Source organism: Gambusia affinis, linkage group LG18 (genome assembly GCF_019740435.1).
Source record: "Gambusia affinis linkage group LG18, SWU_Gaff_1.0, whole genome shotgun sequence".
NCBI lineage: Eukaryota > Metazoa > Chordata > Actinopteri > Cyprinodontiformes > Poeciliidae > Gambusia > Gambusia affinis.
The window spans coordinates 20,469,003-20,483,201 of NC_057885.1; the positions used below are offsets into that span (position 1 = coordinate 20,469,003).

General features: G+C 36.3%; 1 protein-coding gene across 2 annotated transcripts; it reads right to left on the reverse strand.

Moving 5' to 3' along the window:
* Nucleotides 1-50: 50 nt before the first annotated feature.
* Nucleotides 51-14,014, reverse strand: LOC122820262 (E3 ubiquitin-protein ligase TRIM39). Of its 2 annotated transcripts, none has more exons than XM_044097523.1 (15): nucleotides 13,839-14,014; nucleotides 10,947-11,099; nucleotides 9,906-10,146; nucleotides 8,609-8,745; nucleotides 7,826-7,930; nucleotides 6,115-6,210; nucleotides 5,567-5,800; nucleotides 5,345-5,492; nucleotides 4,175-4,222; nucleotides 4,024-4,050; nucleotides 3,254-3,318; nucleotides 3,047-3,157; nucleotides 1,985-2,103; nucleotides 1,125-1,221; nucleotides 51-1,012 (listed from the first exon to the last, which is right to left on the reverse strand). In XM_044097523.1, the coding sequence occupies exons 2-15, from the start codon at nucleotides 11,085-11,087 to the stop codon at nucleotides 863-865; spliced, it is 1,719 nt and encodes a 572-aa protein (XP_043953458.1). In that variant the 5' UTR covers nucleotides 11,088-11,099; nucleotides 13,839-14,014; the 3' UTR covers nucleotides 51-862. The 2 variants fall into 2 exon arrangements, with proteins under 2 accessions (XP_043953458.1, XP_043953457.1); XM_044097522.1 differs by having other exon boundaries at nucleotides 13,818-13,943.
* Nucleotides 14,015-14,199: the final 185 nt, after the last annotated feature.

The following is a 14,199-nucleotide window of genomic DNA, read 5'->3' on the forward strand; positions in this document are numbered from 1 at the left end:
TAAGAGCATTTAACTATTTAAAGAACACGTAACAGTCAAAAAACTAAAACTTCAACACAGATGTCAAATTTTATTTACCCTCTGGTTTAATTGGACGTTTACAAAACAGCAAAGTAAATTAGTGCTTTAAAATTTATCTGGAAAAATTTACTTAAGGGAAGCTAAATGCACTAAACATTTCCAAACTTAGCAAAAATTGATAAACAAAAAAAATTAGCCATGCTATTAGCATATTAGTTTAAGTGTGGAAGCTAATAAATTTGTTATTAGTCATAGGTAATTTCAAGATAATTTCAGATATCCTCTTATGGCAGAATAGCAGTTAGCTTTACCCTCTTGTCATTCTGTATGACTACAGACTGAAAGTAAGTTGTTATCTGCTAATAACCTCTCAACAGAACCCCACTTAAAAAACATCTAAATTCTCAATTTAATGTAACAGAATATGACATTTAAACAAAAACTACAGTACTAAATATTATGAAAACTGTTCTTTACACAACAGTTTCTTCAGCAGCAGCCATACTGTTTCTCCTCTGCTGTAAATATTTAAAGGTATATTACAAATAAAGTAACTTTGTGTTAAGTAAATAGAAGATGGTACAAGAGCTGAAAACCAAAAAATGTCAGAAATAATTGTCCTTTTCCACATTCTGAACCTCTCAGCTTGTTTTTTGAAGAAACAACAACAAAACAAAACAATAATCATCATTCAGGTTCAGTCCTGGGATTCCAACTCCAGGAAGTCAGTTTGTTCTTCAGTATTAAATTATCACATTAGATTTCTAGTCATGTGGAAACAATCTGTAAAGAACAAAACTCATTCTGAAGTATCTGAGGAACTTTAAAAACATGTTAGCTTTTACTCCATGTGTACAGGAGTGATGATCAGGGGCATTTCGTTTTTTCCTGATTTGTTGGTGCAGGGGCTGAAGAAGGGGAAGAGGCTTTCGGTGAAGATGTCATAGAAAGTGTAGATGTGGACTTTGGCATCGACGTTGTAAAACGATACCTGTGGGAAGAAGAAAAGAAAAACACAATTATCTAACTTAGCAGTAAAGCAACCATTAATTCTTAGATTGATGAGTTTCTTAAAGTAAAAAAAGGTTTTGTATCGTTTTCACCTCTCCTTTCTCATAGTCCACAAATATTCCAATCTTATGAAGTTGAAGTTTCATCTCCACTTCTGTGCAAGGCTCAGAGCGAAAGGCGCATTTATGTCTGAGGGCAGAGAAGAAAACAATTACATTTTCTTATGACTGCCTGCCTTTAGAGCCATGGTGGAAAGAGAGGACACACAGTCAGATACAGGGTTTTAACGTGAAAACGTTCCCGTTATAATACCAGAAAAAAGTCATAATAATGAAAATAAAGTCATAACATTACCAGAATACAGTTGGAATAATATGGGAAAAATGTTTCATGACAATAAAGTTGTAATGTGATGAGAATAAAGTCATAATATTACTAAAATACTGCTAATAACCTTTCAACAGAACCCCAGGATTTCGGTGGGGTAATACAGTATGTAATATTAGTAATATTACATATTACTAATGTAATATTAGTAAAATTAAGTAGTAAATGAGCAATATTGTGAAGTTATAACAGTTTTCCAAATAAGGAAATAATTAATCTTTTAACACATTAGCATCAAATTATTACTATTAGTAGTAGAACCTTGAAATGATTGAGCAAATGATTGGATCTATTTCAAAGAAATAATCACGTACCTGACAAGCTGGTCATCTCAGAACTTCATTTTCTTCTGCTAATATTATGACTTTATTCTCGTAATTTAAAAAAAAAAAGTATTCTCATCTTACCATCAAAAACTTTTTCATTGTTACAATGATATTGACTAAAGTGAAACTATGCATTCCAGTTTGGTTCTTTCATTAGATTAAAAGTACCTTTTGAAAATATAAACCTTTAAGCATGTATTTTATCTGTCTCTTAGAAGATCTTATCAAATTAAACTCACTTGTCTCTTAAGCTGAGGAACCAGAAGCCGTTGTCTGGGGTGTAATCGATCTTCCCCTTCCTGCTGACGGACTGTCTGACCACGCCCAGATCCCAGTCCGTCTTCCCGTTCACCTCCACCTGTTCACAGGAAGCCCAACATGTTCCCTCATCAAACGGAGCAAATCTTGACAAACTGCAGCTTGGACCAAAACTATCCAACCAGCAACGTTGACAGTTTACATCTATTTCTAGTCACAAATGTTGGACTGTTACAAATACAGACGGACAATAAATCAATAAAGTGATCAATACATGATCAATATAGATGGATAATACACTCTGAGCCAGAACCGCACAGCATTCTGGGAGACAGGTAGAGGAAAGGCTTTAGCTGATCAACCTCTTATGGTTGGTAACTCTTTCATTCTTTGGTTACCTAGCAACTCAGTCATTCTTTGGTTACCTAGCAACGGCCTGTTGAGTAACTGCCACAGCAGCAGGTTAAGGTTTTGCCTCATAACTGCTTAAAAATAAAAAACAGCACAGAATAAAATCTGGATAAAATAAGAAAGGTAACTCCCCCAGTTTGGCAGTATTTCAGATATTTGAAACAAAAAACTAATCAATAATTATTGATATTGACTGAAAAGTAACGCTTATTTTGTGGTCTTTTTTCTTTTTTTGCATAGAACTTGACAGTTTCTTTCAAGAAAGTTAAAGATTAAATTTACAAAATGTGAGGTGCTACTTTCTCAACATATGTAGGTTGGTTCTTACTCAGAACATACTTTTTAAATTTTTATTCTAGTTTACAGTCAGTAAGATGATTTTCTCATTTAGTTTCTAGAGAGAAACCACTAAGAGTCAGTAAGAACCTTTAAACTGTGAGAGTAAATTCAATGAAAGTAACATAAATCATGATGCTTGTAGAAAATGTTGTGGGAAGTAGCCTGTAAGTTCCTGGAAGTGATCTTTATTTTTCAGATAAGTTCTGAAAAGTAACGTGTAACTTTTAGGAGAGTACAAGCTTGTCAATTTTATTAAAAATGGTGATTTTTGTTTTGTTGTAACAGCCTATTACCTCCCAGTAATGTTTCCCATGGGAGATGGCTTCCCTTCCCAGGACACAGACCACTTTGTCGAACCTCTCTGGAGTGTCTGGAACGTGGTGGTGTCGGTCCGTACACCAAACCTGCATAAAAATGAATCATTAGCCAGATTTTCTAAAATATAAACATAAAACATGCGTTAGTTATTAAATGTTGAAATCACTGATCAGCAAGCTCACACTTTTCAGATCTCCAGACAGGATCAGTCTGGGATGGGCAGTGCTGGAATCCAGGGTGACGTTCACTGTGTTGACAAAACATGAAGTAAAAATTAATTACTAACAATCTAAACTCACTTAATCATGCTAATTTATGCCATTGTTATGCTAGTTAATAAGAAAAGTTAAAGAAATTTCTTTGGTAAAGTCTGCATTTCAATGTTGGCTCTTAGGAAGGAACATATTTAATTGTACGATTTTATGATTGTACTTGTCATTAGACTAGCTTCAGCTTGGTCATAACAATTTTCATTAAAAACATGTTTTTAATAAATCAATTTTACGCTTGTTTTCAGGTTGACTAACTGATAGTAAACTGCTATTCCTCAGGCTAAGCTATACTAACTTTTTGTTTTATCAAGAAATCATATGAAAACTTATATAAAATCTGGAATGGGAGGAAAATAAGGTAGGAAAAAAAATAGTTAGAAAATGTTTCTGCATTTATATTTTTAACTTGCCAGCACAGACTGGCTAACTGTGCTCCTCCTATTTTTGTGCTAAGCTCAGGGGTGGAAATTAAAATTGTTCTCCACTGTGTCCATATTACTTCAGCATTATTTCCTAACAAATGGATGTGAAACTTTTAGTTGATCTAAAGCATTTAGCTGAAGTTATACGTGCCAGCATAAAGAAAGAGCTTTTGCTTTTATGCCAGTTATTTACTTTTATTTAAGTAAAATATTTAGCAAACGAGGAAATGTAGATGTTATGAATTAAATTTTACATACGTGCAAATTCCTTCATCTTCTTTTCTCCTGCAGAAGAAACAAACAAACATTTACATGTTACAAATCGTCACAAATTGTGAGGAAAACTTTATTTATCTGACTAAATAAAGTGTTGCAATCCTGTTTGTTTAAACTGAGAGTAAGAACTCACTGGGCTTTGTTTGTGCCACTCTGGCTTCCAATAATGGAGAAAGAAAACCTGAAGAAAAACAACAAAGAGCTTCAGGAGATGGAAACAATAAACTCTGTAAAAACAGATGTGTTAAAAAATAACTCAAAAAAATGTATCACCTTTAATGTACATTTTGTATTAATTTTAACACACAGTGTGTTACAATTTGGAAAACATTATAACACACTGAATGTGTTGAATGTTTCAACACATTTTTGTGTTAATCTGTTTGTCAGGCAGAATTTATTCCCTCCTGACATCAGATTGTGAAATTCCTCTCAATGATAGTTTCCAGCACTTTCTTTTCTAAAATGGTTTTCAATTTTTTTTTGTTTAGTATTTGTAATAATTTTTACTTCATCATAAAATGCAGTTATTATTATCACTGTATTGTGGCAGGATTTAATGACTTTATAAATGATAAAATCTATAAAACTCTGTATATTTTACAGAGTGGCTGATCATTTCACCAACAAATTTGTTTTATTTCCCTGGTCTTTAATCTAAGCCTGGTATGAGATTAGCATTGCTGTGCTTCATCATGAAGTCATCATCCCCAGCTATGAAAACACATTTTACGTGAGTGTGTGTCAAAATTTTTACATTTTAACAGATGTTTGTGTTGATTTCAATGACACATTAGTTGTGTTAAAATGACACACGTTGTCCCTGAGCTGATTCGGCACGTATTAAAATTTAATACATCATCTGTTGTTTTTAACACATCTATTTTAAGAGTGAAGCTGAAGTTTCACAGTTTCACAATTTAATCTGTGTGCAACAGCAACATACTGTTTTTTAAGGGAATAAAAAAGATAACTGCTTCATGTTAATCTAAACTCGGAAATAAATAATCAGGCCAGTAGAGGGCAGTGTTTAATGACTAATGACACTAACTGAAGTTTCCAGCTTCGATACTTTAACAAAACCTGCCCTTTATTACGAAGTTATTACAAAGTTAATCTCTTTTGGATGAAAAAGAGTTGTGCTCATATTTTTGCGTACTGTGGTACAAAAATATGTGTCTTTTGCATTCCTTGTTCTTTTATACTACTATCATGTTTGAAATAAGTCAAATAAAAAAAAATAAATAAATGCAGTTATAAAACTAACAAATGTCTGGGCTCTTCATGTTTTGTGTTTTCTAACCATTTTCTAGAATATTCTGTAGATCTCGCTGGAACTTTTCCACTGTAGCTGCCAAAGGTCTGTAGACGGCGGCCGTTCCCAGGTTGGTGTTCAGCGACACTCCGGACCAGTCTTTGGTGACCGGAGGTGTGGACAGGTTGGGAAAAGTCTGAGGAACATTTACAAATTAATAAAGAAACATCCAGAGTTTTCTAATGAAACCAACCTTGAGTTCTGACCAACCTTGACGCAGTGAACGTGATCCTCTGATATGGCGAGTTCGGAGAGAGCAGCTTCTCTCCTCTGGAGTTCTTCTATCTCCGCCTCCAGCTGATGGATCATAGCGTCGGCCTGATTCTCCGCCGACCTGCGGCTGTTATCCATCACCTCTATCAGCTCCGCCTGGGAGCGCTCGATGGCGGAGGCCAGCGCCGAGAGGAGGCACACAGAGCCCGACGTCTCCCGCTCCACCGCCCCCTGGGGAGGGAAGGAAGTAATTTAGAAACTGGAGATTGTGGTAAAACTTGGTTGGCAATTATCTCTGGAACCAGGATTTAATTTGACTTTGAAATAGCAGAATTATATATTTAAAATTCACAAACACACTTTAGTAAGACTTTTTTTTTTTAAAAAAAGGACAATCCCAAAGAAAGAGAGTAAGAAATAAGACTACTAAATTAAATGTATCACTATTATAGATAAAGATCACAAGTGTGTCAAAATATGTCCTGAACAGGTAAGAAGAAAAAAAGCAAAATTATAATTGTCATAAAAGTAAAAGCTTGTTTTACCTCCATTTCTGTCACAGACTCCCTGATCTCCTCGATCTTCCTCCTCCTGTCGCTGATCATGTCCTCGATGTCCTGCTCTGAGTCCCTCAGCATCATCTAAAATCAGGCAGGAATTACACTCACCAGAGCCTCTACTAACATTATGGCACTGATTTCTCCTATATTAGTTACCTTAAAGTTAATTTCTGGGATTACAGACTTTGCATCTCATCCTACTAACTGAGGTTTTTCATTATTAATAAAAGTGTATGACAGTGATGTGTTTTGATGAACTACATTCCTAAATGCTCCCACTTGCGCAGATTATAAAAAGTAGAATATTAGCTACCAAAACTACACAGATGACACACAGCTCTACATTATGACGCCACCAGGGGACTGAACTAATCCAAACACTGATTTATTAGTTATTATCTTTGAACCAAAGGAGGAACGATCTCGAGTCAATGAACAGCTTCAGTTATTGCAGCTGGAAACTAGAGATGAACTCTGACATGAACATTCACAGCCACATAAAGCCGGTCACAAAGTCGGCCTTCTATCACCTGAAGAACATTTATAAATCACTGAACGGCTCAGCACCACAATACATTAAAGATCTGCTGTTGTCATAGCAACCTTCCTCTCAGTTACATTTCCAGAAAACTGTAAAACAGCTGAAACACTGAATTTCTTTAGATCAAGGCTGAAAACCCATCAGCTTAGAGCTGCCTTTGATTACTAACAACTGGAATGTTGATTCATTCTGTTTATAATTCCATCCATCCATTTTCTAACGTCCTCGTCTCTAGTGGGGTCTGGAGGGGTGCTGGTGTCGATCTCCAGCTAACGCGAGAGCCGGGGTCACCCTGGACAGGTCGCCAGTCTGTCGCAGGTTTTTAATTCCAATACTCTATAATTATTTCTGATGACTCTGATGATAGATTTTGATAAAATGTAATGTTTGTTTGCTCGTTTGCTGCTCCCTATATGACATAACGGCAAGTAAAGCACTTTGATCTGCCTTATTGTTGAAATCTCCTACAAACAAACTTGACTTATCAGGTTTATTTTGATTCTAATAAGTTGCAACAGCATCATACCTGAATATCTGCAAGGTGTCATTACATGGCAACTTGAAAAGTTGCCAACAGCTTACTGTATCCGTTTGCATAAAAAGATTTGCTAACAGATGATGACATAAGCAGTTTGTGGAGGTGTGTCCTATATCTTATGAGAATATTTTAAAGAATGCTCCTTGTGAGTTTCCTAGTCTAAAACTATATGGGTAGCAGTAACTAAAGAAAATGTATTTTATTTAGTCATTTAAAATAGTGGTGTTTAGAGAAATCACTAATATGGGAAAATGTCTCGTTATAAGTGAAATAATCTGCAAATGAATCTAGAACATTTTCATCAAAATTAAGGAATTGTCCACTAAAACAAGGTCCTATATTTTACTGAAAAGTTACTTCTGAGTTAGTTTTGTCTTATTTCAAGTGGTAAAATTTTGTGTTTTTGCAGTGCACAAGGGTGTCCCTCCACCCTGTGAAACTGGTATGATCAGCGGTGAAAAGATAAGTTTTAAAATGGAAACGTCTGACCTCAGACTTCGCATAAGCAAACTGTCACTTGCACTTTCTTGAGGAACCACTGTTCATCTTTGTTCATCTTTTCCAGTCCGTTTAAATCAGTCCCAACAACAGCAGAAGGAGAAGCAGTTATTTCTTACCTTAGTTTTCATCCACTCGGCCTCAACAGTGATGGTGTCATGATCATTGTGGTCTTCGATCTCACATTCAGGACAGATGCACATTTGGTCGGATTTACAGTAAAGCTGAAAGCAGAAAGATGAAGGGTTACGGTGCTGCTAAAATGTATTCACTGAATTACAGATTTATTCTGTTTTTTATTTTGTTGTTTTTCATTCATAATGTCATAATTATGTCTATTTTCAGTTATTAGTGATTAGATTTTTTTTTAGGACCATAAATGGAAGTGAAACAAATAATTTTTTGGGGCGGGTGTGAAAAGATCAGAATTGGGTCGTTGGACATGTGTCACGTTTTTCTGGAACTAGAAAACCTGGAAATGGTTTCTAAAAAGTTGCTTCTAAGGCTCTGGGATCCTAGTGAACTACAAACAGAAAAAACATGGAATATTCTGTAAGGAAAATGATGAGCACACTAGCAAGTCCAGCTTCTTACCGGTTAAAACTAAAAAAAAAACACAAAGTGGCCTAGTCAAATTCTAGAATTAGATGCTCTGAAGAGACTCCCTATGTTAAAACCTCCTGGATATGGCTTAATTAAAACACTGCTAAAGAATGGGATATTTAATCGCATTCGATGATTTTAAACATTTGAATGCAACAATAAGCAAAAACAGAAGATGTCTGTAAGGAAACAAATAGTATTTAAAACACAGTACAAGTTTCTTCTATAGTTTCTATATTAATATATAAAATAATACTGAGAATATGTGAATGAAATACAAAGTTAGCTGATTCTTTTACCGATATTCCTCTGTTGTGGATTTCGCACAGAGGGACATTCTTGCTACTGGCCGCTCCACTCAGAGTGAACCTTCTGCGACTGTTGGAGCGGGACATCGTATGAGGGAAATGAGGATGAAGACCTGGGAAAGAATGCGCTGCCAAAAACCCCCCCAGAAAAACTATGTTAGGACCTTTTTAATAAGTATCTAACAATCAACATTTCATCTTTTGGACGGCATTTCAACATTCCTACATTGCTCCATCGTCTCTGGATTACATAACCCTGACAGGAAAGTCATTAATCTCCTGCACAATGTGAAATAACCTGAACTTGGCAGCCCTCACAGGTGTGCTTGTTATGAAACCAACCAGAACAACTTGGTTATTGTATAAATGAGAAATCTTCATGTTGCTGTTCTCTTGTTTCTCTTCATATATCTGACCCTAAACATTTTTTCACCCCAGAATTTTTAACTTGATGTGATCATTATCTCTGTTCAGTGTTTTTAGTTCATTCATTCCAAAGGAGAAATAAATGTTGTAACTAATATCATCTTGGAGTCACAAGTCATGTATTACAGTATTTGAGCTTTTGACATTGTAGTCAGTTGCTCCCAGTTGTTTAGAGAGGAAAAACAGAAAGACTTGTGGCCATGGTTACGCACCATGGCAACTGTCTAAAAGTAACAAAATAAGAGAAACAAATTCTTGCACCTGCATCGCCTTGAAACCATAGAAAAAATCAACCGAACAAAACCAAGGCCTCAACCAAAGAAATGATGAACAAAAGTTAATAAGAACAAATCAGAGCTACAACAACATGCTGCCACCAGGAGAGTCACATTTCTAGTAAATACATAACAAACTGCAGCTTCTCAATCACTTGCCATGTTTCTGTCAAACTTTTCAATGCGTTTGTTGAAATATTGCATAAGAAAAGGTTCATGGAGATGTTAAGATTCAAAATTATTTTATCAGTTTCACAAAAAAAGTTTTACACTTTTTTAGTTTTTTTCTGAAAAGTAATTAATGCGCTAAAAGGAAATGGAAATGCATTTGCCAAATAAGTTCTGACGTAGCAAATGTTTCCATCCTCTGTTTAATCTGTGCCCTACCAGAGGCATGAAACTTTGAAAAATGTCCTAGTCCACACCTCCAGGTTAGAGGGGGGAACCCTCTCCATTTTTATAAGTTGTGTGGTCTATGCTAGTTTGCAACCTCAACATCTTGTTTGTTATCGCCGTGTGTATCATCAACATGTGATTATGTTTTGCATAGCCTAGTTGATTTGGTCCAAACCTTTCCGATTACTTACCCTGGGATTGAGCTGTGCCGGTCAGAGCTTCCATGTTCTTGGGCAGAGGTTTTGGCAGCTTCATTTTTAGTTCTGCCATAAAGTTGTTATTTTTGTGCCCCATCTTTTTTCCCTTATTGTGCTTCACTGACCCTCCACCTTTCACAGATTTGAACTGATCAGTTATCTCTCGCAGAGTCCTGTTGATCTGGAGGTCTGGTCGATTCTGAAAGGTTTTCTTACATAAAGGACACTGGCAAACCTGGAAGAGGATGATGGAATAGGTGAAAGGATGTCCAGGAGAAAGAGATCATATCAGAAACGGCAATAGACAAATGAAAAGGTAATGAAGATGGAAGAAGGATCATACAGTATAGCCCTTGTGACTGTTGTACCTCCAGTCATAAAGGCCTGACAGCAGGAAGCTGGTATAAGTATTTGATTCAACAAAGACACTGCCTCAGTCTACTTTGGTTCCAGCTACAGGAAAAGGAGTTTCAGGAATAAAACTCTGTGATGTCATGGGGAACTTAAGGCCCTAAGACTAGGACACCCTCTTTCTCTCCATTGTCCTTGACTGCAACATTGGGATGAACGAAGTGTGTGACCCTTCTTTCACTGGCCTGCTCCTTGCTCAGGAGCTCTGGATCCAAACATCTTTACAGTTGACTGCATTGTACTTTCCAGCTGAGGGAATAAACCTTGACCCTTGTTTCATTCACGATTCTGCAGAAGGAATGTTGTAATTACAAGTTTCCAAAGATTGTCATCCACAAAAGGACTTATGCTCCTAAGACTTATAATTCTAAGAAGTTTGAACTTTGGTTTTCATCTATTTTTCTGTTTTGGTCCTAACATTAAAATGAGTTTTAACTGCTGACCAACATTTAATTTTTCACTGGTATTAAGTGGTTTGATAACTGGTGCTTTTAGTGCTTTATTTAAATCAGCACGACACACCAGAAAGAAAAATGCTACATAGCTCTATCTTTGACAAGAAAAGTTAAAGAACAAAAATGAAGAAAAAAAAGTCGATTGAAGGAAGCTTCAACAATCACTCACCTGACATCCCTCCCAGTATCTGGTGATGCAGGCCATGCAGAAACTGTGGCCACATGGTGTGGATGAAGGATTGGTGAACATATCCAGGCATATAGAGCATGTGAACTGGTCTTCAGTCAAAAAACTGCCGTTTAAAGACATCCTGAAACAAAACTAAAGGACAGGCATGAATCAGACAGTATCTCACTAGAAAGCAGGTCAGTTGTTGTGACCTTAGGACACTCCAACCACCTTGTCTGCTGGTGGTGGTTAGAAAATCGAACTTCCAAAAGTCATCAGTGGCTACAATGTAGCTTGCCACCATCACCATGTGAATTTTTGAATGATTGACTAAATGTATTGTGAACCACATTGGAGTTTTGAAGTCAACATGAAACAATTCTGTAAGAAACATCTTAATATTAACCCTAAAGTCTTGAATGACCTTTCACCTACAATGACAGATGCATAAAACAGGCCATTGTCGCTGCCATTCAATGATGAAAATTCCTAATCCCTAAAAATCTGATTAGGGAAAGTTAAGGTTTGAAAGAAAAAGCCCAAATATAGTAAAGCATGGCATACTGGAGTTTTGTTCTAAGCATTTATCTAAAATCAGATTAGGATGTTCAAACAACTTCAGGAATGAAGTGAGGCTAGATTCTCTCCTTCATTTTCACGTACATTAGGTTCAAATACATGTACAGGTACCAGATATTTAAGGTACTGCAACCTGCCAGTATTTTTCAATTATGTACAATATCACAGGGGGGTTTAATATGTAAGCTAGATTCAACTGCTTTTCAGATTTGGTGTTTTGGGGTAAAATGTATAACTGCTATATGGAGACTGAAAGGGAGGAAGCACACACAGGATCTTGAAAATAATTGAAGGGCAAAACAATATAAAACAAATTCTTAAATATTTTTCATATTCTGAATTGAAGCAATTCTGTAAGAAAAATCTTGGTGTTAACCCTAAAGTCTTGTTTGACCTTTCTCCTACATACACATTCACAGAGATCTCTTGACAGTTACTGGTTAATGGGTCCAGGTTTTCGTTTTGGACGGACAATATCCCTTCTTTACTAAAGATCTCATATTTAAATGCCAAATCTTTACTGACTTTCAAAAGGAACCCTCCTTCCAGTGTTCGATATTTGATTATGCCCAATCAAACTTCTCTTTACTTGTAAAGTATGTTCTTCCTTTGTTAAAGAAGGAGATAAACAAGTAGTATTATTGTGAAAGAATACATACATTTCTAATTATTTGAGGTAATCCTGTGTCTCTATCACCAGCAGAGATTAAGAAATTGGTTAAAAGCTTGTCAAGCTCTTGAGTTACCAAAAATCATAAGAAGGACGGTTCTTATGGTGCTTCGTTGTACCTCAGACTTTAGAAATAATGTCAGTAATAATAAAGACAGCACTCTTCCATGTTGCGTACGCTTTAGGAAACAATTGGAAAAGCTCTTCAGATTTGGTAGAATCTCTATCAGAAGAAATCTGACTTCCTGTCTCCGCTCAGACCGTAAAGAACGGTACAAAACGTTAACTTCACTGGAGGACATCCAAAAAAGAGAAGACATGTGCTTTGGCCTTTAGGTGCATTTTTAAACTTTGAGATTTGAGGATCTGATGAAAAGTACATTCTTTGAGAGAGAGACACATTTGTTTGGCCCTGATGGTGTTCAGGAGATTGGCCGTTAACCCGGCCTCAAATACCACAGCTGAGAAACGTAGTTCAAACAGGGGGAGACCTGAATAAATTGCTTCACCTGACTGAAGGGACACAATGGTATTTTCAAGACAAGTAGACAGATCAGGCATAACATTATGACCACTAGCCTTCTCAAGACATGGACTTCACTACACCACTGAAGGTGTAGGATGGTATTTGGCTCAAAAGGTTTTGTAGCAAATCCTTCAATTCCAGTAAACAGAGAAGTAGAGCTTCCATGGATTGGACTTGACATGTTTCACTGGATAAAAATCTGTCTTATTTGGAGGCATTTATCCCCTTAAGTCATTGGTGAACAATTTCTGCTGTGAAAACTAGTCTTGGTGAAGTGTACATTTTCCACAACAATGGTTAGCTAGGTGGTACATGTGAAGGTAGAGTTTAACTGGATGGCAAGACCCAAATCATGACACTTCCTCCACCAGCTTCTTCATATTGTCCAACCTGACAATAAGTGTTGGGAAAATGTGCTTCCTATGTAAGTGACACCACCCCCATGATGTAAGTGAGACTAATTTCTGTACCCATTGTTGGTGGACAGTCTTGACAGAGTATATATATATTTTCTGCAACAATTGTTGCAGTCTGTAAACACGCCCAAAAACCCCTGCACCTTACGTTAAAGCATGTTTCAAAATAAAACTCAAAAAATATCACAAATTTCCCTAAACAGAGTCAAGTAGTCACATCAGAGAAGATTAACCTTTCATAAACCATAATATAGACAAACAGAGCTAAACACAAACTGGGCGTACAGATAATTAACTTTTTACACTGTAAAAACACAAAATCTTACCAAGGAATTTTGGTCTAGTTTTTAATGCAAATATTTTAGCACACTTGAAATAAAACTAACTTTTCAGGCTTGTTTTAAGTCAATAATTCCATAATATTGATGAAAAAGTTCTAGTGTGATTGGCAGATAAAGACATTTTGTAAATGTTATAGGTGAAATAATCTGCCAGTGGAACAAGTACTTTTTCATCAATATTAAGAAATTATAAGTAAATCCTCAACAAAATTTAGGAGCTTAGAGTCAATAATTTCTTAGTTTTGTATTAAGAATACAAAACTTTTCTTATAATCCTCAGTAAATAACACAATGCGACACATTACTTATATGCTGTCTAAACATATTAATTTGACTTACTTCAGAATAACAAGCAGATACCTTAAGCTGTAAGTTCAGACCCTCCAGAGATGCTTGAGGCCAGAACCTTCTGCGCTCTCAGCAGTTTAGCGTGTCCGGGATTTAAACCTGCTAAAATCTTGCGTGTGGGTGTACCTGATTGAGGGTGGTGGTGTTTCATTCCAAGTCACTCCTACTCACTTATCTCTCCCTGTACCGGGTAAAAGTGGCAGGACTGGTTAAGTTAAAAGGAACAAACTCACACATAGATATGCTGCAGAGTAGGTCAAAAGTCAACAGATCCAAGCTGCATTTCTTACAGGTGAAGTATTTCCTGGAACAGAGGATAAACAAAGAGTGACAAACATCATAATATCAGCACTATCATAGACAGTTGGAGTCG

Excerpts from the sequence above, each read along its gene's own strand:
- LOC122820262 (XM_044097523.1), bottom strand. The coding sequence starts at position 11,087 with ATGTCTTTAAACGGCAGTTTTTTGACTGAAGACCAGTTCACATGCTCT. Across the intron at positions 4,223-5,344 it reads ACAGAATATTCTAGAAAATG|GTTTTCTTTCTCCATTATTG; the intron begins GTTAGAAAACAC and ends GTTTTTCTTCAG. Across the intron at positions 2,104-3,046 it reads ATGGGAAACATTACTGGGAG|GTGGAGGTGAACGGGAAGAC; the intron begins GTAATAGGCTGT and ends TCCTGTGAACAG.